The 22,940-nt window shown below is 39.3% G+C and overlaps 1 protein-coding gene across 2 annotated transcripts in view; it reads left to right on the top strand.

Moving 5' to 3' along the window:
• The first annotated feature begins 947 nt into the window (after positions 1 to 947).
• Positions 948 to 22,940, top strand: part of pdlim5b (PDZ and LIM domain 5b) — a 35,329-nt gene continuing 13,336 nt past the window's right edge. For both annotated transcript variants that reach the window (XM_051412797.1, XM_051412795.1), the window contains exons 1-3: positions 948 to 1,092; positions 5,862 to 5,967; positions 16,180 to 16,331. In XM_051412797.1, coding sequence (XP_051268757.1) covers positions 5,869 to 5,967; positions 16,180 to 16,331 — 251 coding nt within the window. In that variant the 5' untranslated portion in view covers positions 948 to 1,092; positions 5,862 to 5,868. The remainder of the gene's footprint in view (positions 1,093 to 5,861; positions 5,968 to 16,179; positions 16,332 to 22,940) is intronic.

Below are 22,940 nucleotides of genomic sequence, written 5' to 3'. Positions count from 1 at the left end.
CTTAATCAAATCCATATATAACATTTTTATTGGATCTTTTTAAGACCAAATATAATTCAGAAAGACTTCCAAACAAATCATTCAGGAAGGTTTCAATGAACATGGTGGCACAAGTAGTGATTTTGAGAGTTTCCAGAGAAGCTATAATTTGTGAAGAGCATATTCAAGAGTTTACATACTGTAGCTACATAGTAATTATATATTCAGCTGTTACACAAGTTAAATGACAGGAACATCTCTGGGTTTAGGCAATCAGTACCGATTCCATTGTGTAAAAAAAATTTATTTAAAACTTAATATTTCTGAATTAATGTTCATTCGTTTTGTATGTTCACATATAAAAGGGAAAGCTTATATTTCTAAAAAAAACAACAACCTAAAAGATAAAAACCTTGGGAAACAGTTAGAAATCGTATGTATGCGCATCACTATGAAATGAATTGTGTTCCTGCTGCATATATCAGTCTTCTAATAAAATATCGCAGAAACAGTGATAATGTTGTCCATTTCATTCAGTGTCTGAAAACAGTTTCCAACTCCAATGTCCAATGTAAAAGAAATGAATGGCGATGCGATTCCAGCTAGGCCTTGTTAGACTAGACAACACCAGCAAAAATCCTATGTATGAACAGCTAGGGAGGGTTTACCAACTTGCATACATTGTAAGGTAGTGATTTGAAGCGTTTTGCATAAAGTGGCCAGATTAAATGTGGTCGACTAAGTCAGCTTGTGCTTAACGTTAGCACTGACACTGCTACAGTGAAGCTAAACGGCACCTTTCTTGGCTGTTTGCTCGACTTGAACTCACCTGCACTGTCTCACCGTGTGGCAAGCCCCTGCCTGCAGCTGTGTGGGCTTCACTCAACCACCTCACACACACACACACACACACACACACACACACACACACACACACACACACACACACTGACTACTGTGAAGTGTGAACCCTCCTACCGGCAGCCAGATGGGGCTGGCTTATATGCGGAAGTTTCAGTTCCGCTCAGTCCAGTAAACTCCGAAACTGAGAGCAGACGGACTAAAGTCACGCTTCTCTCTCTCTGAACACCAGACCCGGCTTCACAAGGCAAGGTGAGTACTGTACAGTAGGCTACCTTACAAAAAAAACCTTTTTAAATAGGAATACGGGGAAAGTTGCTGCTCGTGTTACCGTTATCATTTTACTGCTTTGCGTTGCTGTTACAAAGTTTCAATTAAAGGAAACACAAGAATATCGAAATATGTGGCGAGTTTATAACTTTGCGCTACACAAACACATTTATCATACTGCTTCTGTCTGAGTTACACATCTGTTTTAGTGGCTTGTCCTTTTAAGCTGTGACAAGTGGGATACAAAAACCGCCACAAAAATGCAGTAATAATGTCATGCATGTGCTTTATGTCACACCCACTGAGGCAACACAATTAATTCAGTTTCCGTGAGAAAAGACAGCCGGATAGTACAGACAGCTACTGTGCGTCCTCCCCTGTAAACACATGAGAGAGGACAGTTACAAGGCTGCCTCTATAACTGAGGCTAAAACCTTATATTAGGGTATTACAACATATTTAACTTGACTTACAACACTCTGAGGTCATACTTAATTTAATTATAATTAAAAGAATGTGTTTGAAAAAAAAAAAAAAAAAAACTTTGTTATAGGTATAGTGAATGTGTCACGTCTTTCAGGAACTGTTGCTTTAGACCAAACATGTGTAATCAGCCTTGGTACAAGAAGTGTATCATAAAGTCAGGTTGGAACAAGTTGTCCCACAGACAACTGCCAGGGTAAAGATACTAAACCTTACATTTTAGAGTCAACAAGCCTTTTTAGGTTTGAAGTTGGTGTAGTCAAACAAAAACAATTATCATTTGAGCTGTTTGTTCATTAAAAATTTAATTTGGATATTGACAAATAATATCCACACTTGTGAGACACAGTGCGTTGGGAAAACATGCTCCACTCTGAGTCAACAGGTCCTGAAATGATGTCACCAGGCAACATTGTCTCCTCGAGCATTGTGAAAAGGAAAGGTTGACGTCTGAAATTCTGAGGAGACAAGTCATACACTCGGGGAAAAAGACACTTCCCAGTACCTAAAGATTACTTGATGGAAATATGATTCAGCAGGACTGTAGTTTGACACATGCAGTGGAAAGGGCATCCAGGTCAGGCCAGTAAATGGCACTAATATACAAATCTGTTGACCCGTTTTTGATTCCTAATTAAGGAAGCTTTTCTACTGTCTGGGGAGTTTTAATTTTTGAAGTGTTTTTCTTATTAAAGCATGTTACCCAATTTTAACATTTAAATTCAGTATCAGATTATGTGGCTAGCCTATTAGATGGCGCAAGTTAAAATAACATCTACTACAAGAACATATAAATGTCTGAGATTATAGATAACTTAAGAAGGTCGCCTTTGTGCTGTGCTGAAAAGATTGTGTTTTCATTTTGTTTTTTGGTGTGAAAGTGCTGAAATATCTTGCACAGTAAAGTGCCATTATGACAGGAACTTGAAAGAGATAAGGCCAAAGTGGAAAATGAACAGAATGCTGCTCCAGCTAACTTAGAGGAGGGTTGATGTGGGTGCTGGTGATAAAATGCTTTGTGCAGGTATCAACAGTTTGGGAACACTGTAAGGTGTGTCTGCTCATGTCTATGCATGATATCATGAGTGATTGCAAAACAAGCAGGGGCATGAGATGAGCCTAATGTTTGTTCTTTCCATATTAGGGAAAGAAATGCTACTGATGTGTGCGTTTAGTGTGATTTGAACATGATCTGAATTTCGGCATCAGTATTTTACTGTGATGTCCAAGTTGGCTGTGAAAGCTAATACTGAAAGAATCTGTTGTGAACAACTGACATAGTTGTAATAGATCTATCCAACACTGTGTATTCCTTGAGGGTTGTTCGTCATGGATGACTTTTGGCTTAAAGATGTTTGCATATAAAACGTACAGTATGTCCCTTTTGTCTTGTGTCACTGTTCCCAGTTCAGAGGCATAGACTCTAATGAAATGGTAAACAAAACTTGCAACAGTGTGAAAGATGTCATTGAGTTCCTTATATTGAGGTTAGGACATAAGCTGATTTCATGACTTTGTTTGTGAAGCATTGTTGGTGAGTTTGCTGGGTTGCAGTAAAGAATGTTAAATTTAGTATGGCACTTTTTTTTGTGCTTAAACATTGTAAATATTTGTTCACTGTTACTTTTTAACCACTGTTACAACAGATAATTATACATCTTTACATATATGTTTCTCAAATAATGCTGGAGGTTTTTTGGGATGATTTCTTATCTTGTCAAAATATGGTTTCAGGCCTTGTAATTTTCCCTAAAAATGAACATCTTGGCTCACCTCAATGCTAGGTCACCTTGAAGAGGGAGACAGCTGTCTTCAATTGGTTGCTGTCTTATTATAGACTTGCATATTCTGCATGTGTGCGTGTCTGTATTTGTGTTTGGATGTATTAGTTTGATTGTGAAAGTGTGTGTGAGCTATGTGCTCCGTGCTTTCCAGGTATCCACCTCCTCCCTATCACTTTCACACGTGATTTTATTTCTTCTCCCCACCTCCCCACAACCTTTTGTGGCTCCTCCGTTCGCTCCTTTAAAGAGCCTGTCCCCCCTCCAGGCGTGATGGTGAGACAGCGTGTGTAGGCCAACCCTCTGATTTGATGTGTGTGTCTCGTACATCTGACCAGGTGATGGGCTGCAGCAGGTGGTGCTGCGTCCCTGAGGGAATTTGTGAAGGCAGCATGACTTACAACCTCAAAATGACATGCCTCTTGGATGACAAGGCATTATTGTTCATGAAATACTCAACAGAAAAGTATGTTTTCTCTGAACTGTCCAGCGCACCAATGGGTGAATGTTATTTTTTCTTATGCGCTTTTTCAAAGCAGGCAGTGAAACATTTAATTGCTGTGTTTAAAAAATCCACATTCACACATGTTCTTCCAGCCATGGATTATGTACTTTGTAAAAGTGAAATCCTCTTCATCAAAGCCAGAAATAAAAGGGCAGATATTCAAATGTCTGTCATCAGCATTACAGTTTAAAACTCCCATGTTCAGGTCAGTTTTTTTTCTGAACCTGTGCTCACAGGCTCATTCATTAGCCAGCCTGTTCGCTGAATACTCATACCAGACCAGAGAGTAAAGTGTATTCTGCAAATATGGTATACCAATTTCCTCAATCACCAACCTAATAAATTTAATAATGCACTAAATTTTAACATGTGACTGCACTTAACCTCATTCTCGCTTCCAATAAATAGCTTACAGCTTCAATTTTTCAATGGAAAAGGAATGCATGACAGGCAAGGCTTAAACCAGTGAAACTCAATAGTGCATGAAATATTTTACTGCACCAAATAGTCTTTGCTGTGTCTCACTTTTGGAACTGTCCATTTAATTTGAATGCACGCATGTACAGTCAGGATATGGTATTTTTATCCATCCATGAGGTAATGTAGATGATGGTGTGTTTAGGAATTGAGACGTTAATGACAATTATGGAAATGGAAGGTTAAACCTGCCCTCCATTGAAACCTTAAATTGTACAATTACCTACGCAGGCCCATCAGCATCACAATTGCCTGAGGGAAGGCCAATGCTCCCTCTGTTACATGCTAGGTATTAACATGGGTTTTTAGCAAGAGGCATACAAGATATTTAATAAACCAAGGTTTCAGTCTCTTAATGACCATTTCCTAACCCCAGGAATGAGTGTTGAGAATGATAAGGTGCAGGGCTGTTCACTAGACAATGTCTTATTGGTAAGCTGTATACCAAAAAAGGAGAGAACTCCCTATGTATTGTATGTATGAGGACAGTGTGACTATATATAGCTTTGTTTGCCTTTGTGTAAAGATGTACCACTGCTAATCTACAATAGGCTGGCATATAGTATCAGACCATGTTTATCCACAAGCAGCAGGTTCAGTGTGGACACTGATAGGTCCAAAGTCCATCTCCAGAACTGCTGATCTGAGGATCTTTTAAGGTAAACAAAGGGATTGTCAGTGCTTGCATGCTAACTGCTGTGGCCTATTACAAGCCCCCGTGTAGGAGGATGTGCATCGACACAATGTAATGCCTATTTGCTCTAAAAAAAGTTTAATAAAAATGGGTGCTTTTTTTCAAATGACAATGGTACAGTGGACTAATGCATTCATTCATCAGGTGTGCATCAAAATTATCTTAACCCTCTCTCACTGGGTTTGACTTCCTGTTGCATAGTAAATCCTGCAATGCACACCTCCCTATAGGTTATCTCATACTTCTTTGTTTGCCTGTCCAGTATATCTGTCCCCTAGCTTTTGAGAGGATATACTGTACATCATACATTACAGGCTTACTATTGTTAATGGCATTGCCTTTTGACCTGGGGGTGGCTCTGAAGCTGTCAGCGGAGAGCCAGCAGCATCAGTAGAGGACTATCAATAGACTGTTGTGCTTGAATTTAGACTGTAGAATCTTAGGAGTGAATATTACGAGTGTTTCAGAAAATAGCGGACTATTTCAAACAGCAGTGGAACGAGCAGTGGCATACCTCCTAGATGTAGGCTCATCAGAGGAATGCTTCTGTTTTGGTTAAGCATAATTGGTAGTTTACAGGGCTCTTCCTTGAAAATAGTAATCTTTCCTAAATGTTGGCTGCACACCAGTTGTATATTACTGTACGTCTGTTTACATACTCTTTTCCCTGTTATTCTCTTCCTCCATTTATTCTCCTCTGTGTCTGTGATATTTGTTCTGTCGGTGTGGAGTCTGTTTCCTGTTGGATTATATCACTGTTAATACAAGTTAATGTACAATCGAGCTTAAAATATCTCTTTCCTGTCTCTAGGTGAATCATGAGCAGCAACTACAGTGTCTCCCTGGCTGGCCCTGCCCCCTGGGGCTTCAGACTGCAAGGAGGGAAGGACTTCTGTCTGCCCCTCACCATCTCACGGGTGAGTGGAACACACACACACACACACACACACACACACACACACACACACACCACTTATGTACCCTTCACTCCATGACAGTCACCTCTGAGGAATGCCGTTCATGCTCACTATGCCATTTGCCTAGTCAGTGATGAAAGTGCGTGTGCCATTCATCTCCCGTGTGACACTCATTGCTGGGTTTAGACACCTTCTCTAACAGTTCATGGCCTCTGTCGCTCAGTCTCTCGTCAAGGCTGTGGCTATTGTAATAATAATGTTACATAACTGAACTGTAAACCACAACATCCGTCAATTTTGAAAAATTTGGGAGGATTAAGCAGGTAGCTGTTAACGGCTGCTGTCATTTCGGCCATTCAGATGAGGCATAGTCCTAAGTGTTTTGGCCTTTCTCCCTGGCGTGGGCCCTGATGTAAGGCACAGGAGAGTGGAAGCATCAGAACCTGTCCTCAAACGGCCCATTTGACTGAAACTCTAGAACGCCACAGTGGTTCTGTAATAACTATTTGGGACGTTGAGCCACATAAACTCAAACTGGGATTTGGCTCTGGCTGACCAGGTTCTGATGAGCCTTAATCCGTGAGAAAGACTGCTGGAGAACCCACTGTTTGAAAAACAGGCCTGTTTGTGAGACACGTCCAGCCTCAGCCTATACATAGTCATACTGTTTATGTTCACAGTGTAAGGGCCTTCTGTGCAAAACGCTGTGATGGGTGCACAGATAAAAAGAAGTCTGCAGTGCAGCTTACTGTTGGTTTGTCCGGTAGCAGTCTTTTTCAACCCAATGGTATCTGAAATGTCTTAATTATACTAACATAGCTTCTCGTCAAAGAGGATTAAAAGTAGGAAGCTTGTCCCCTACCAGTGTAGTCTTTGCTTTGACAACAATTCTGGCTGCTGCGGTTCAGTTCCCGCTGCTTCCTGTTATGTAATTGCGATCTCAGTGTCATGACCAAGGTCATTGACTGTGTTTATTTGTTGTTGGCAGGATCAGTTACAGAATTTTGAAAGTTGTGTATGGGTAGGAGAAGTGGCTGTTTTCATAGTTATTCTAAGGAGTATTAAAAGGACAGCAGTAGTTGTTCAGACTATTTTTATGCCCCGCCACTATGATAATAATGGAATGCAGGACATTATGTTGTCATAGTGGCATGTAGCTGTCAGTAGACATCTTGTCATTATATCTCAAAAACAGTACATGAATGAAGCACCTCCACACTTGTCACCTGATTAGATATTGGAGCATGTTCACACACACACACACACACACATATATATCTTAATATATATATATATATATATATATAGAAAAATTCCAGAGGAAGAGAAAACAAAATCAGCATCAAATTGGCCATTTCCTTCTGTTGCCCTTTCAGATTTGGCATCAGCCGTTGAAACATCTGCCAAAATAGAAATACCCCACCATTTTCATCTTATCCATGCAGTTTCACATGATCCTAATTTCACGTTTTTTTTTTTTTTTTTTTTTTTTACCATTTCGACTTAGTGTCTTCATAAGAGGTGAGATGTGTAAATTGATGACTGAATGATTTTTAAGTTATTATGGCGCAATATACACAATCCACTGCGTACATTTCACAGGAAAAATGAAAACCAGATGTGCACCTCACCCCTGTGTTATTTGTAGGGATGTGCAGGCCATGTTTTTTAGAGTTTAAAATAAAAGAAGACAGGTGAGTTGGGAAAGGTGTCAAATAAAGCCAGACAGAAGCTTTGAATCGGTTAAAATCACAAGTGTTGGTACAATGTGGTAACTTTGATCATTTTTACTCTGTGCACCATAAAACTGTTGAATACCTCCTGTGTCCACCAGCAGTCCTGTGTTGAGTCATTAATGGTCTGCAGCATGCCACACATGCACTGCTGAGCCAGGCAACATGACTCTTACAGCTTTTCATTCCATCACGTTATTGGTTAGTGTCATTCCTGTGACATGTTTTCATCCCAGTGCATGACCAGTGAATGGCACCATAAATGGTTCATATTTCTTGTTGTTGTCCACGGGCCAGGAATAAATGTCCCTTTTCTCTATTTATCTTCCAGAGCTTAATGTCACATAAGGCCCAGCCAACATAATGCATGCTGGAGATGTGCTGAATCGGTTGCAGTTTATATCTGTTTTTATATAAATATATATTTTTATAAATCTGATGGATATCACTACTCCATCTAAGGAATTGTAATGATTACTGTATATGTAATCTAAGTGCATTTACAAAGGGAGGAGTAAGTGAGTAGAAGGTACATATATGGAAACATCTGCCAACAGTTTAACCATTACTTCGGTTGCTTAATTAGATGAGTGATGAGACAACTGTATACCACAGGCCTATTTTAAGGTTCATTAGAGACCCACAATGCTAAATAGACTTGTAAAGAATATACATCTGTTGCTATTACATTAAAGCTTACATTTATTTAGCTTTGATGGATGTGATAACTATAGAATAATGATGCAATGACTTTACATATGCTTACCATATGTAACTGATCCAAAAAATTACATAGAGTACAGCATAGTATATAAGTCTGGCTTACAAGACAACCACAGCCTGTTATTCTGATGCCTTTTTAGGAACATAATATGGCTTTGGCCTAGCAATAACACTAAATCAAAGTATGAGGTGGAGTACATACCATAAGTCATGTGTAGTGGTGATATTGAGTTGGTTTTCACATTGTGAACAGCATTGTAGATGGAATAAATGTGCAAAAGTCATCACACCACACCTCTTTAATTCCATTGTATTGTATACTGCAGGTGTTAACAAGGTTAGAGGGAAATACTTTTAACAATGCAGCTGATTAAAAGTGAGACCACCCAATACTGTAAGGATGACTTATGAGGAAGGGCCCACTTATGTACATTATGTGTGCGGGTGTCTGGGTTCCTGTTGCCCCAGACTCTTTCCGTCCTCATCATCTGTGGTTCTTCCAGCTCCTTTTTAGGCATTTTTTGACAAGCGTCCACATGGGAAAGTTCAAAAACTCAATGATTTTTGCATCACTTATGAAACAGTGGAAAATGTCTGAACGATATGATGGGAGAATAGTTTATCAGAACTACAGCTGAAGTAATACCTAATGCACAGAAACTCTTTTCCACCTAAATGTGCTGCTTGGTTACTGTAGGTCAGTTTGGGGTCAGCACAGCAACATTTTCCTCTCCTTCCCCATGACCTTTCACTTCCCCCTCTTGTCTTCTGTGTTCTTTTTGATTGTTGTTTTAGTGGCATGTGATACTTTGAGTAAACATTATACAAACTAATTTTAGCTGTGTTTGCAGTAGGCTCTGAGCTTGCACATTTGTTCTTCTTCAAGCACCACCATTATGTGTGAATACGGAGAAGCCACCTTCACCCTCAAAGAAGAGGAATGTGATGAAGTATTGTATCTAGGCAACATTAGGGGTAAATGCTATTTTTGTGCTTTTATTTTAAGAGAAGAAGTATATTATTACCTAAAAAAATAAAAATAATTTGCTGAGTGTATGTTTATTATTATAAATAATCGTATCTTTTGTGTCAATTCAGGAATGTATCATAAAAGGAAATGGAAAAGTATGATTCAGTTGGTGCTCGTCAGAAGTGTGGATTCTTTGAGTTAATTGTTAGACCTAAATAGACCATGAGTGGGATCATGAGTTATGCTTTGTGGGTTCCCAGTGAGAATCTGAGACAGCTGCTGTTCCTTTTACAAATATAGTGAATTAATGTGGTTTGAAACATTCTTCACTGTGCTCTGTAAACACATCCTTCACCAGTCATTCTTTTTTTTTTTCTGAACATGTTATGAGGCTTCATCCAGCATGTGCTCGATTACTGAGAAAAACTGCAGTTTAATTTCCTCTCCGCACACTACTTTCGATTTGTTAAATTTGTAGTGCAACAGTGACGATAACCTCAAGTTACATTCAGCTACTTAACATTTTTTAAAGATGCATTTATGGATGAGTGTTGACCGAATTGAACATAGCCAGGTTGTTCTAATAGTAAGAAAGGGTAAGAAAGTAATAGAATCCCTGCCATGGGACGAGATCTGTCTGTTGTTTGCTTTACAACAGATACAGAAAAAAGTTTGTATCTTTTGCTCATTGGATAAAGAATAATCTGTCTTGCTCTGTCTGACATTGAGCCATAACTTTTGGGCTAGATCAGGTCCAGAAAAAATAAAATGGAGCAGTGAAAAACTCCCCTGGCATTTCAGGAAACCATTGAGACAGATAGCTTGTGGTCCATGCTGTATATCTGCCAAGCAGTTTGTGTGTGTTTTTTTTCTCACATTAAAATCTCTTGATAATTTTTACACAGAAACTGGAATTTAATAGAAACCAGTCATGTTTTTCTAGGATTTCACAGCTTTGGATATACACTTCACAAGGCATATTTAATAATCTGTGATTCTATGCAGGGTCCTAAATATGTGTTCAGGTTACATATGGGTTTAGTATAAAACAGTTATCTTCAGTATGTGTTTGATCCCAGTATGATCTCCCTGCTGTCTGTCTAGAGTTGTATTGAGGGCATCTGCTTTCAATCTCACTAATCCTATATGGCAGAGCTATAAAGAATAACCAAGCTGTCACTTGATTGTGATTTAGATCACTCACACTGTTTTCTTTTTGTTTTGATGGGAGATATTTCAAGGATCAATCCATTCAATTCAAAGACAGGCCACTGCTTACGATCTGTCTTCACATCTGCAGCTTGGACTACAACCTATGATTACTGCTGTGTTTTAAGGTCACTTGTATTAAAGACATCATCACTATTGATAGTCACTTATGCTTGATAACAGGCATCCCATGTTATAAAGCATTGTAAAGTGCTTTACAAAACTATCTGGATTAAGGTGCAATAAAAATGCAGTCCATTTCACATTTACTGCAGTCATTGAGCGTCATAATAATCCTTGCAATCATGCAAAATTTCTATTAGCATTCCAGTGGCTCTGTAAGTTATGCTGTTACACCTTTTGATGAACCTGTGTTTTCATGTCGCAGCTTTTGGAAAGCAGAGAAACTGTATATTATGCTAATAGGAGGTTAACTGGGGGTAAAGTCATTTTATTTCCAGTCCAGTAATTAATACATTTTATGACCAGAACACTTCTGATGGTAGGTGAAACTTAACAATAATTATGCCATTTGGATTATTTCAGAAGGCCCAATTTAAACCATGCAGGAGAGTTGAATGAATCATGGATTGAAGTGGAAAACGCTCTTGGCTCAAGCCCCACCATAGCTAAAAGCCTTTTCATATCATCCGCCTCGGCAGTGCTCGTTGTCAGCCGGGTTTGTTACTGACCTGACTAAAGAGCATTCAGTATTCAGTGCCGGGTTGGTACTGCTTTGTGTTGTTTTGTTTGCGTTGCCATGGCGATTTGACTAAGAGCTCGTATGTAGGTCCGCTTGGCATCTCGTGTTTTCCAGCCGCCTGAATGATGTAGTAATAGACTGGGGTCAAACCATGACAACCATGGGTCTACCTCTGTTCAAGTGCCCTTAATTGCGATGTTTGGCTTGGAGGAAAAAGAGTACTTGCTATTTAGTCCCCTCCCAACTGTTGTACTTCTCATATCTCCTTCCTCTTTACTGTTTGAACAATTTGTGCAAGGTGTTACAGGTGTGCGAGCGTGAAAAGAGAAGACTTCTCTTGACAATAAACTGCACTTTATGACTTCTGCTTGTGCTATCCCAGCAGGTTGCTGCGCGCTGTACTGTCAGATTCCTCCCTGAGATTCTGCAGGGTAAACATTTTCTGGTCTCGTTAAACTCATACTCTTAAACACGTGGGAGGTTTGTAAGCAAGTTAGTGTAAGGCAGCTTTTATAATTCGATAGTGATGACATAATGTTAGGCCCAAGTCTTATAAGTCCATATAAGGTCCTCTATCTTAGTCTACCCTACACAGACATGACATGCATCTCACAGGCCTTCAGTTCTCACCACAAGGCGCTTCCTGTAACATGACTTCTCAAATGTGAAATGACCACAGCCCTCTTCCTTTTCTCCATAATTTCAGTGGAGGCAGGATGTTACACCAGCATGGAAGATGATTAGTATCCCACCAGTGCTGCCATACTATCTTAAATATGTTACCTTACTTTAAATTGTCTGGTTTTAATGGTTGTTCTGTAAAGAGTTCTGATGGAAATTTAAAACGTTGGACATAAAAGTGTAACTGTAAATCAGTTGTTTAAAAATACAGCATTGATCTGTTGAGTGAGGAATTCCAGTGTATTAGGAGTTTTGGCATCAGCCTACTCTATTGAACGGAGACTGTTCCTGGAGAGGCACTGTATGTCATGAATTTAGCCACATCAACTACTGCACAAAGCTGCTTTCTCTTCAGACAGAATCTCTTTGTGTTGTTTTCACAAATAATGAATCTTATAGAATCCTTTATTTTTCTTTTTTTAATTTATTGCCTCATTATGGAGAAGTTGATTAGTGAGTAAACATCTAAATCTGAACCGTCTTTAGAATGAGCCAGATTTGTTTCTTTTTAAACTTGTTTTATGACTGTATTTGATTATAGCTGTATAGGGTTATATTGAAGACACATGGAAGCAATAAGACTGTTAATTTTTCTAGGCTTCTGCTCCACCTCTTGTGTTTTTATAGATAGTCTGGTACAGCATTTCTTTTCATCTCTTTTATAATGAGGCAAACATAGACTCCTTCCACAAAGGTATTTGTAGAAGCAATAAATTAAGGGGCTTTTTATCTGGTGTTGTCATAATCTCCAGTGTACTATAGGATTTGCAATAAACCCTCAGATTGATCTGGCAAGTATTGTGCAATATTTCGTATTCTGTAAGCTACATTTGTAGGAGCAGAGGCACTTACATGTGTAGCGTAGAGCAACTAGTCATTACCAGTAACTGCACACAGTGCACAGCAGTAAACTCAGCAGTGTGGAGAGGACCGCAGCGGCACAGCAGCCACACCATTATGTGGCTGGAATCCCATTCATGTAAACGCAGTTGGAAAGACACTTCATTCATTTGGAAACGTCCTTCTCATCTGCCGAACTAACAAAGAGCCCTAGCAAGTAGCCTTTTTACTCTTTAAATAAACTAATTCATACTGTGTAAAACTACCTTGGATGACTTTTTTTTCTATTTGAGCAAGGTTTAAAATAGCAACTTGTGTTTTGCACATTTTTATTAAGTGCACAAATTACATAGTATGATGTGGTTGATACTGTTCAGTAAAAACATGTTGCTCAAACATCCTGCTCTCTTGGAAGAGCTGGAGTAGCACAGCCAAAGTTCCAGTTTGTTACTTATCTGCTCTCCGTCACGAGTGCTTCAGACCTCTCTTGATTTATATTTATAGACCGCAAATGCCAGGGATTCTTACTCTGACATCTATTTGTTTTGTATCCATGTGAGAAAGACAGTGTTTGACTGAAAGAAGTTGGGACTTATAAAGCACTCTCTGTTCACCACCGCAGACATTAAACATTGTATGCCACGTATATAAAACACATTTTTCTGAGAACATTACAAGAGTCCTCTCCTCTCTTCATGTCTCGAAATAGGACGTTTGAAGAATTGCCATATATAGAACTGTATTGTCTTTTGTCACATCCCTACAAGGAGAGAACTCTGGATCTCTTTTTCACTCTCTCTTCCTCTATAACAAACACATATACTCCCAAAGGCACGTAGAAAGGGAGAAACACAGGGAGATTGAGAAAATAAGAATCCATGTCCCGGGGATGTGCTCATTCAACTCATCTTTCAGTATCTTTTTTTTGTTCGTTGACCTCTGGAGCTGTCTAGCAGAGTAAGACAGAGCCAGCAGATGCCAGTGATCTCTGAAGAGTGCTTACAATCTCTTTATTGGCCTCTGCATTGAAGAGCAATGAGTTGTTTTATTGAAAATAAATGAGTCAGGACAGACTCAGTAAACGCCGGCAGGTGTGTCTGTGAGTCTGTGCTGGACGCTGAGTGAGCAAGTGAGTCAGTTGAAGTTGTGTTCATGCCTGTGTTGTGAGTACCCTGCCCCTTTGTGAGTAACACTTAGCATGTGGCTGCACTATAGGTTTCCATGACATTGGTATGCATACATTAGCCACAGCTATGCATTCTTACACTTCCCGCTACTAATCTACTTGATAATGACACAAGGAAAGCGTGGCTGCAGAGAAAGTGTGTCGTTCACTGCCATTGCCACCCCCTTATTCTTTCTCTCCCTCCCTCACTCTCTTTTGGCATGTTTTATCCTGAGGGTTAACACAATGGCACATTGTTTATGTCTCATTGGCTCCTTTTTTAAACTACGGGAAAGTCTCATAGAGTTGCCTAACCTGAATGCATTCTTTAGCAGTGTGGAGATGGAATATTTTGTTTTGTTTTTGTCTATCTAAATTAGGGCTGGGTCATAACTGCTCTCAAGTGGTGTGTGACTAAAAAGTGAAAGGTCTTTTGCAGGCATTTAAATTGTATCGCTTCATCAATTCTTTCATTGTAGATTTCTAAATTGCAGTGGATTGCAGCATTTAACTATTTTCTGGCATTTCAGTTCCAGTTTTAGATTAAATACTCAATGGAGTTGACGGGTAAAATCACTTTCCTCCCATAATGCTTCACGCCTTCTTCATTATACTTATCAGTCACTCAACACATTCATAGACCTCACCTGAGATGCCACTTTACGTACGTGTGTGCTTCCTACGTCCTTTTTGCCTAAATGTTTTAAACAGTTTTTCACATCGCTGAGAGATGACATAAAGATATGATCATAAGAAAGCCAACGTAAGATAATAAGTACAGAGAGTTCTTTCTTCCCATGATCTAAGCCAGCTTGGAGGTGTTTTACGAGTGCATTGAGTGATTGATGAGCACAATGTGCACAGCCTCGTGTAATCACTGGTCGATCACCACACCTTGTAGAGAGTCATCCAATCGTCATGGTTCTCTTACATTACTTCCTGCGTGTTAAATGCAAGTCTTAGCTTGGTGGAAAGAGATAGAGGACCCGTTAAGCCTCAACCCTCCCTTATTCTGCTTCCCTGGTAGACGGACAGTTGTAGAGCTTTAAGCTTTTAAGCCCTTGCTACCATACTTGGGAGTCAAAGCTAAGAGGTATTAAATTATTCTATCTTTGAAGATGGGGTGGCCTTTTATATGACGCAAATTAAAAGCATTAATCTTTTCCTCTTTTTTTCATTTGCTTTGAAAAATATTCAAAACTCTTTACCCTTTCGACATATTACAGGTTTCATTTACAACATATATGTAGAGTTTGAAATACCAGTTTTACACATTATATACTTCATATATAGAATAGAATATAACATAACGAAAACACTGATATGTGTGATCAGACATGGAATGCTTATTGGGAGGCTTGGTGAGGAGAGCCAAATACATTGAGACTGTATAGGAAAACCTGCCCCAGAGCACACAACCTGTGCACCAATAATTTCCTTAAAAGACCCAACAAAAGCAATGGAAGTGGCCACCATCAAAAATGAGAGGAGAACTGAATATTACAATTTACCAACTCTGTCTGAAATTTACTGAGCTTGAGAGGATCAACAAGGGAGAATTGGAGGGATTTAATTTTCCAAATGCAGATGTGCAAAGCAGGGAGAGGCATAACCAACACTACCTGATGCTGTAATCATTGGCAATGGTGCTCTTTGAAAGCATTGAATACAAAATCTAAATAAGTGATAAAATAATAATTCATATGAGATTTTATTTTTTAATTAAGTTGAAAAATTAACAATTAATAATTACTTTTACTCATAATGTATTTGTAACATATACAGCACATGTTCTATTTTGATTAATGAAATTAAAACTTTCATTTCATTTGGTTTCATTTGGGAATGTTTCTTTTTTAATGTTGTTTGTTTTGGAGGATGTAGAATCCTGTCCCATTGTGAAAAGAATAAGATGCCTATCTTATCTGACAAAAGTTACATAAGACAGGAAACGGAAAGGAGAGCACAATACTTGGTGATTACAAGAAGTAAATCAACACAATATGCATACACAACATTTTCTCTTATTCATTTTATTGCAACTGCAAATGTAAACCCATGAATTCCAAATGTTAACACAACACTTACATGTTTCACAAGAGACATACATGCTTTGTGAATACTCTTCTTTATTTGGTTCAAAGGTGTCCATGATGATCTTCTTAATTTCTTTGTTGTGTCATTGCAGCTCACTGATGGAGGCAAGGCAGCCAAAGCCAAGATGAATGTTGGAGACATCATTCTGTCCATTAATGGCATTTCCACAGACAGCATGAACCACCTAGAGGCCCAGAACAAGATTAAGGCCTGCACAGGCCAGCTCAGCCTCACTCTACAGAGGTAACAGTTTCACACATACACACATTCTGCAGCATAATCTATAAATTTACTAGCTCAGCAATAGAGATCATACTGTTGCCTAGCACTGTTTATTTAAACCTTTTTGAATAATTTGTACAGCGATAGCTGTTACTATATGAATTTCACACTACTTTTCACATGATAGTGAACAGACAAACAAAAAGGTCTTTAATCAGTAATAGCAAGCTTGATTGCCATATTTGGTTTACTTGTGCTGTATTCAATTTGCCTTCTCATTATTTGAAACAGATGAACTCCTCTTGTGCTAATTTAAAACAGTTCAGTGTTTCTGCCCCAGCAGAAGTCGTGCCCCCGAGCTCCTGCATTGAGTTTGGGAACATGAAAAAGACTTAATTAAACTTGATGTTTCTTGCACGGTGGCATCAGTTTCTGTCATTCGCATTATAATTAGAGTTCATTGGCGAGCATGGCATTGGATTTATAATGATTCCCTTGTGTTCTGGAAAGCTTATTTTAAGACAATGTCATGGCACAGTTTACAGTACAGCCTCGCTTTGTGATTATATTAAATGCATTTATTGAAAATCAATAGAACTGAGGGTTAAGTCCCAGTTACACTGTGGGCCCAAGATCGGAAATCTTGTCCTTGGATCTCCAGTAAGAACAAGTGTAGACTTTTCTACAAAGAGAAGGATTCAGTCTAAATAACTTATAGGGTCTATCTACAAAAAGGCCAAAGCTTCACTCGCACACTTGGAGTTTGTTTTGTAATACAAAGAAAAAAACTCAAACTCAACACTACTACTACTTTCACTGGTAGAACTTAATGTCACCTTGAAGATGAATGCAAAAAAGAATGATCACTTCTAATGAATGTTAGCCAAGCACTTCAGCCACACAGTACATCCTCTGCAGCCAAGTGTAAAGCAGTGTGTAGTTTTAGTGTGAGACACAAACAAATGGAGGCAAAGCACGCACACTTCCCAAGCTGTAAAACATGTTGACAGAAAAACTCAAAGCCTGGTTTGCATGTCCTGTCATTCCACCACCACATCAAAGCAGAAAGGAGCCTCTGTGCTTTAATCGTGGGAAAATAGTCCTAAAATAGCCCTGTCCCACAGCTGCATGTAATCTACTGTGGGTAATGGATGCACAATGAAACATCAAACATTCTGGTCTCACAGTACATGTTAACTACAACTAAAATCACCCACTGAACAACATAGTTTCCTTGTTACAAATGATATGTGATCATTCTTTGTTTCATTTCTCACTGCATTTTTAGACTTGAGAATTAAGCATATTATATCACTGAAAAGAAGGTTAGGAAAGTGGGATTAGATGACCTTCATCCTATTGTCTTCCTAAAGTACCTAAAGCTCAGTGGAATGTACTTCATGAAGCACTATAAGAACACTATTTAACTAGAAGAATTCTGTCTGACATGCACCACTTTTTCCATCCACGTTCTCAGATTTGATTTATGACTTTGATGATCACCGATAAGACTATCAGGGTTATAATAACATTCCAAGAGTGCCAAGAGATGATTAATGTGACTACAGTTTAGTACCATTATGTCAGTTTGTCATAGTTCACATTCTCTGGGCAGTTCCTTAAAAAGACACATCCAAATATGCATGGTGCATGTGTGTAAAAATGTCAGCATCCCACTGAGAAGATACACTACAGCCCTACATTTATTTACTGGCCAATTAATTCAAAAAAGTTCTTAAACAAAAAAATTGCATATTAGCTCTGTCCACTCTAATGTGCTCAGCTGTATGCAGTGATTTCACTATAAACAGCTGGATAATGAAGTCTATCTGTGCTTTAAACAAACAGGAATCACACATTAGATAACATTTATCTACAATAATCTGAAAGAGATAACGCAGATGTACATTAAATAGTTTATATAAGATAGATGTGGTAGAATGATTGTCATATTTCCAATTGCTAGAAATGTAATGTACAAAAGAAGCATCCAATTAACACCATTTATGTGTTGCATATTGTGCAGTATTTCCTTATATTTTCTGGCCAAAAAGACACTTAGGGTCATTGATGCCAGTATGTTTATTTCCTTGTTGCTAAGTAAGGGGATGTTTTCATCAGGGAGGAAATGGACTTATGGTTTGAGAGTACTCTCATCCTCCTGTTGCTCCACTATACAGTAAATCATAACAGAACTGTCAAGATGAGTTTGAATGAGCGAAGAACTGTTATGTGTTTTGTGACAGAGGGAGAAACCAGGTTTCCCTTTCCAGGACTGTGGTCTAGGGGAAAAGATGTCAAAACAGCGTACAACACTATTCGCTAACTTTAGCGAATACTGTTGTTTTTCCGATCTCCCAACCTTTTGAAATGTGCTTGTCGTTGATATGAGCAGTAATCAGTGAAATTTATGGGTACATTTTGGTCAACTGTCACGGGGGCCTTGTTACTGAGCAGCTAAAGGGCAGTTACACCAGGCGGCTGTGGGAAGTATCCTTAGGAAAGTATGATAATTGAGGTTCATTTATTGTCATTGAAATATGCAGCACAGCGCAATGAAACACCACTCCCCAGAGGTTGAGGCTGGCTGCACCTGGTTCCAAAACCTCAAAGATAATACAGATCAGTACCCCTAGCTCTGCGACCAAACCATTTTCTGATGTTTCACGCAAGAATTCGTGTCAACTCCCATAGCACAAGAGTGTTCCAGATTTTGTGTGTTTTCCACTTTATGTGCGTATTTGTGTACCCGAGAATACATGCTGTTTCTGGGGGAATAGGAGAGTGTGAAGCTTTTGGAAGGTGTTACGTTTTCACACTATGTTCACTATATGAGCACTTAGACTTTCAAGATATCCTCTGACTCTAGCTACCCTCTTCTTCTTTTGATAACATAACCTCCTCTCTTCTAACTTTAGATTTGATTTACTAAAACTGCAGATTTGTTTTAAATATACCTGTTGGAATATCCCAAACACAGACAGTAAATGAGACAGATAAAGGGGTTTTTCTGCCCATAGGCCACTTACAGTAGCTAAACACAAGTCAGCTAGACAGCTGTGGGTTAAATCTACAGATATTCTCATACATGGCCAATGTATACCCAAATAGTCTTATGGAATGGTTATAACCGGGTGAAGTAGAGGACAATTCAATGGAGCCCAGAGCCCCCACTGACTCCTGGCTGCCTTAGTCTGATGTGGTGTGGTGGTTGGAAGAAAAGTAGGAGAGGATGGGGGCTTGTTATTGCATCGCCTAGACTTGCATTTAAAAAAAGATACATTAACTAGAGTTGCACTTTATTCTGTTGTGGTTGTTGTGGTTGCTGTGTCCAGAGGACTGACCTTACAGAGAACTCGCTCATTTCCCTACTCGCTTTATTCATCAATCTGGTCTCGATTCGGGTTGTATTAATAAATGCAATTAAATGCAAATCTGAATAGCTTTTGTCTACTCCTGTGGTTAGCTTTTAGTCCATTATACTATTGCCAAGACAAGCACACATGACCACTCACACGGTGAAGTGCTTCAGAAGGGGCATGGCACATGGAAACAAATGGTATGAAAGGCCTTCATCACTATGAAGCCAGTGACTGCTGATACAGACAAGTGCACAGGGTTCCTACTTGACACGTGTGCTGACACCCCAGACATGAGCAATAACCGTGTTAGTGAAGTATCCAGGCAACTAACAGCAGCAACAAGCTGTCCAGTTGCACGTTAGTAGGCTTTAACTCTGGAAATAGCAGTCACGTTTCTGTCACTGTTTGCACTGTGACAGTTTAACATCTCCATCCCTTTTTTAAACCGCCTGCTCTCACTCTTTCTAAAGAAATGTCCTTGTGAGCTCTACTTAAAAGCACAAAAATCCCTCTTCCAAGATGGTCATTCAGCAGTGAAAAAAAGGGGGAACATGACGAGACAGGAGTGGCCATATGCCAGACACAAGCTGTGAGTTTTGCCACTGAGCGCATAGGCTGGCTGCACAGAAAAACAGAAATACAGAAAGAAAAGTTATTTTCCACACACACTAATTCCACATCCCTCTGTTGGAGTTTTTGTTTTGCTTTCCTATGTTTCCTCCTTGTTTTCCTTCTTCTCCATGCTTTGGTTCAAATTTTCATGCAGCAGTAAATCTGAAAAACATATAGCGTTTGCCAGGTCTCCCACAGAGTTTTAACATTGATCACACAAGTTAAAGAGGACAGCTGTTGTTCAACAAGCTTTTGGAATAATGCAACCTGTGCATGACATGAATAGCATGTGTGAAGTCTACTCAATTCTATCCTTCCACATATCATATAATATCTGTACCAGGTTCTGACTCCCAGCTTGCTTTAATATGATGATAGTAAACAAAACTATATCTAGAGAATAAAGCATAAGATGTGGACAGATGCTTGGAGTTAGCCGATTTTGGTGGAAGCTCATTGAAGATGTTTTTTATGGAACATTTTAAATACATCTGCAGTTTTCTGCTTCATAAAGCGCGTGTGAAAGTGAAGTGAAAACACTTCAGGGAAAATGAAAGACTGCTCTTATTGGGGCAGTTTTCCCTCCATGTTAAAAGATGGACATGTGAGTCTGTAAGCTGGTGAGACGTGTGTGTGTGTGTGTGTATGTGTGTGTGTGTGGTGAGAAAGCTGTGTCTATTAGCCTTTCCATCATTCAGTCAAATGCCACATGCCAGATTGTTTCTCTTGGCCCTCAAAGAGACACGGGTAGGGTGGAAATGCGTCAGTCTGCTTTGCCCTCGGGCTTATTCCTCCGGTTAACCTCCTTATTCTCTTATTCTGCATCTGTGTGTGTGTGTGTGTGTGTGTGTGTGTGTGTGTGTGTGTGTGAGAGAGTGTGTGAGTGAGCGACGGAGTGCTCAGACAAGTCTATGTTGAAGAAAACCACACTCAGCAAATGTTTTTTTTCTTCCAGCTACACTTTTGAAGCCGTTCAAAGAGTCACTTTGTTTGTATCTTTCACTTATATATTCATTTTTTGGGGGAATATAGTCTGTAAATTCGGTCCATAAATAAATCTTGTAGATATCAGCGTCTGTAATCTAATAAAACAAGGCATCCTGATTAGATTAGGAGGAACAAACTGAAGCGTGTTCCGGGCTGAGCAAAGCCCTGACTGCATCTTCAGCAGAGGCAGGATTTCTCTCTATTATGGACACATACAGTAGCACAAACTGTGGTACTGTGAAGTACAAGGAAAAAAGTCTGATACATTGCAAATACAAACATTTCCAAGATCGGAAAAGCCTCTGATTTATATCTTTTGTATTAATGGATTAGTTCAATTAACGTAAAACATAACATTTCCTTTCGGGATGAACCATGATATCATTTGAAAACGCAGATCGAACATAGATTTACTGTAGACACATATAAAAAAGGAAAATATATTCCTCACATTTATCTGTTTATAGAGAAAAATGTGTACTTGTGTCCTTAATATAGTTCAATATGGATGAGATACAGTATAAACTTAAGTAGGTACTCATGTACTTGTCGTATGCAGTCGTAGCTTTTCTTAAATGAGCCTCTAGCCTTTTAAATAACCCTGAGAACGAAGGGATCCCATTTTCTTTTCTTTTTACTAAATGTTTCTTGTAACTTGACATGTTATTATATATTTCAAAAGTAAACTACAGAGAGTGTGTCACAGTTATACTATCCAAAATCCTTAAACAGAAGCCATCTCCAGAATGAAAAGTAGAAATACACAGATAATTGACATAACAAGGAGAAGACCCCTTATATCAAAACACAGACCATTTAGATTAACTGTGTATACTTGTACACACCAAAAAGCAAACATATGCTCATTCGCCCCCACACACTCACCCAGTGTTAGTGTCTTTGTCATAGCAGAACAAAAGTAGGTCCGGCTAGGCAGGGAACAGGACAGCACAGAGGGGCTGAGCTGAGCAGATGTTCACAGGACCACCCTAGCGAGTGTTTGTTCAGTTTGCTCTGGGAAAAGACAGATAGAGAGTGAATCCGCCCAACCGCCCCACTCTGGGCCACTGATGGCAGATACACACTGCCTCATTGTAGACCGGGTCGTATTTGTAGTGGAATGTGCTGTTTGATCTCTAGACCTTCCACTGTTTTCCCTGGCACAGCGTGCTGTTTCTCCATAAGCAAGTCCAATAATACAAGTAGATTGGAAAATAAGCATACACTATATTAACTGCTAAGTGGAAACTGTAAACGCAAGTATGGGCACAGATGACATCAACATCTAGTTGGAGGGTGGGGCTCTTTAATAAGCCGGGGCCAGGCTCAGTTGTCGCGCCGCTGCTCAGTCAGAAAAGGAAATACGTAAGAGTTTGTTGACTGTTTGCCTAAAATGGCAGAGAAAGGAAGGATGCCAGCGGACATACCGTAGCTGCTGGTCCGGAACCAGCCTTGCTGACTCACTGTCTGTTTTTTTGTTTTTTATGAGGAATTAGGGACGCATTGTCTGTGTGTCCGGACCAAATATAGGACACATTGTTAACGAAGGCATGTGTCTGACTTCGAGTTTTAATGCTTCACTAATGAAATCAATTTAAGACAGGGACTTACATGTGACTTGTGTGTGTGTGTGTGGGGGGGGGGGTTGTATTGCACTTCTGATATGCAT

This window comes from Dicentrarchus labrax, unplaced genomic scaffold (assembly GCF_905237075.1).
Source record: "Dicentrarchus labrax unplaced genomic scaffold, dlabrax2021, whole genome shotgun sequence".
NCBI lineage: Eukaryota > Metazoa > Chordata > Actinopteri > Moronidae > Dicentrarchus > Dicentrarchus labrax.
Note: the sequence above shows the minus strand (reverse complement) of the source record. Positions and strands in the feature narration are given on the sequence as shown.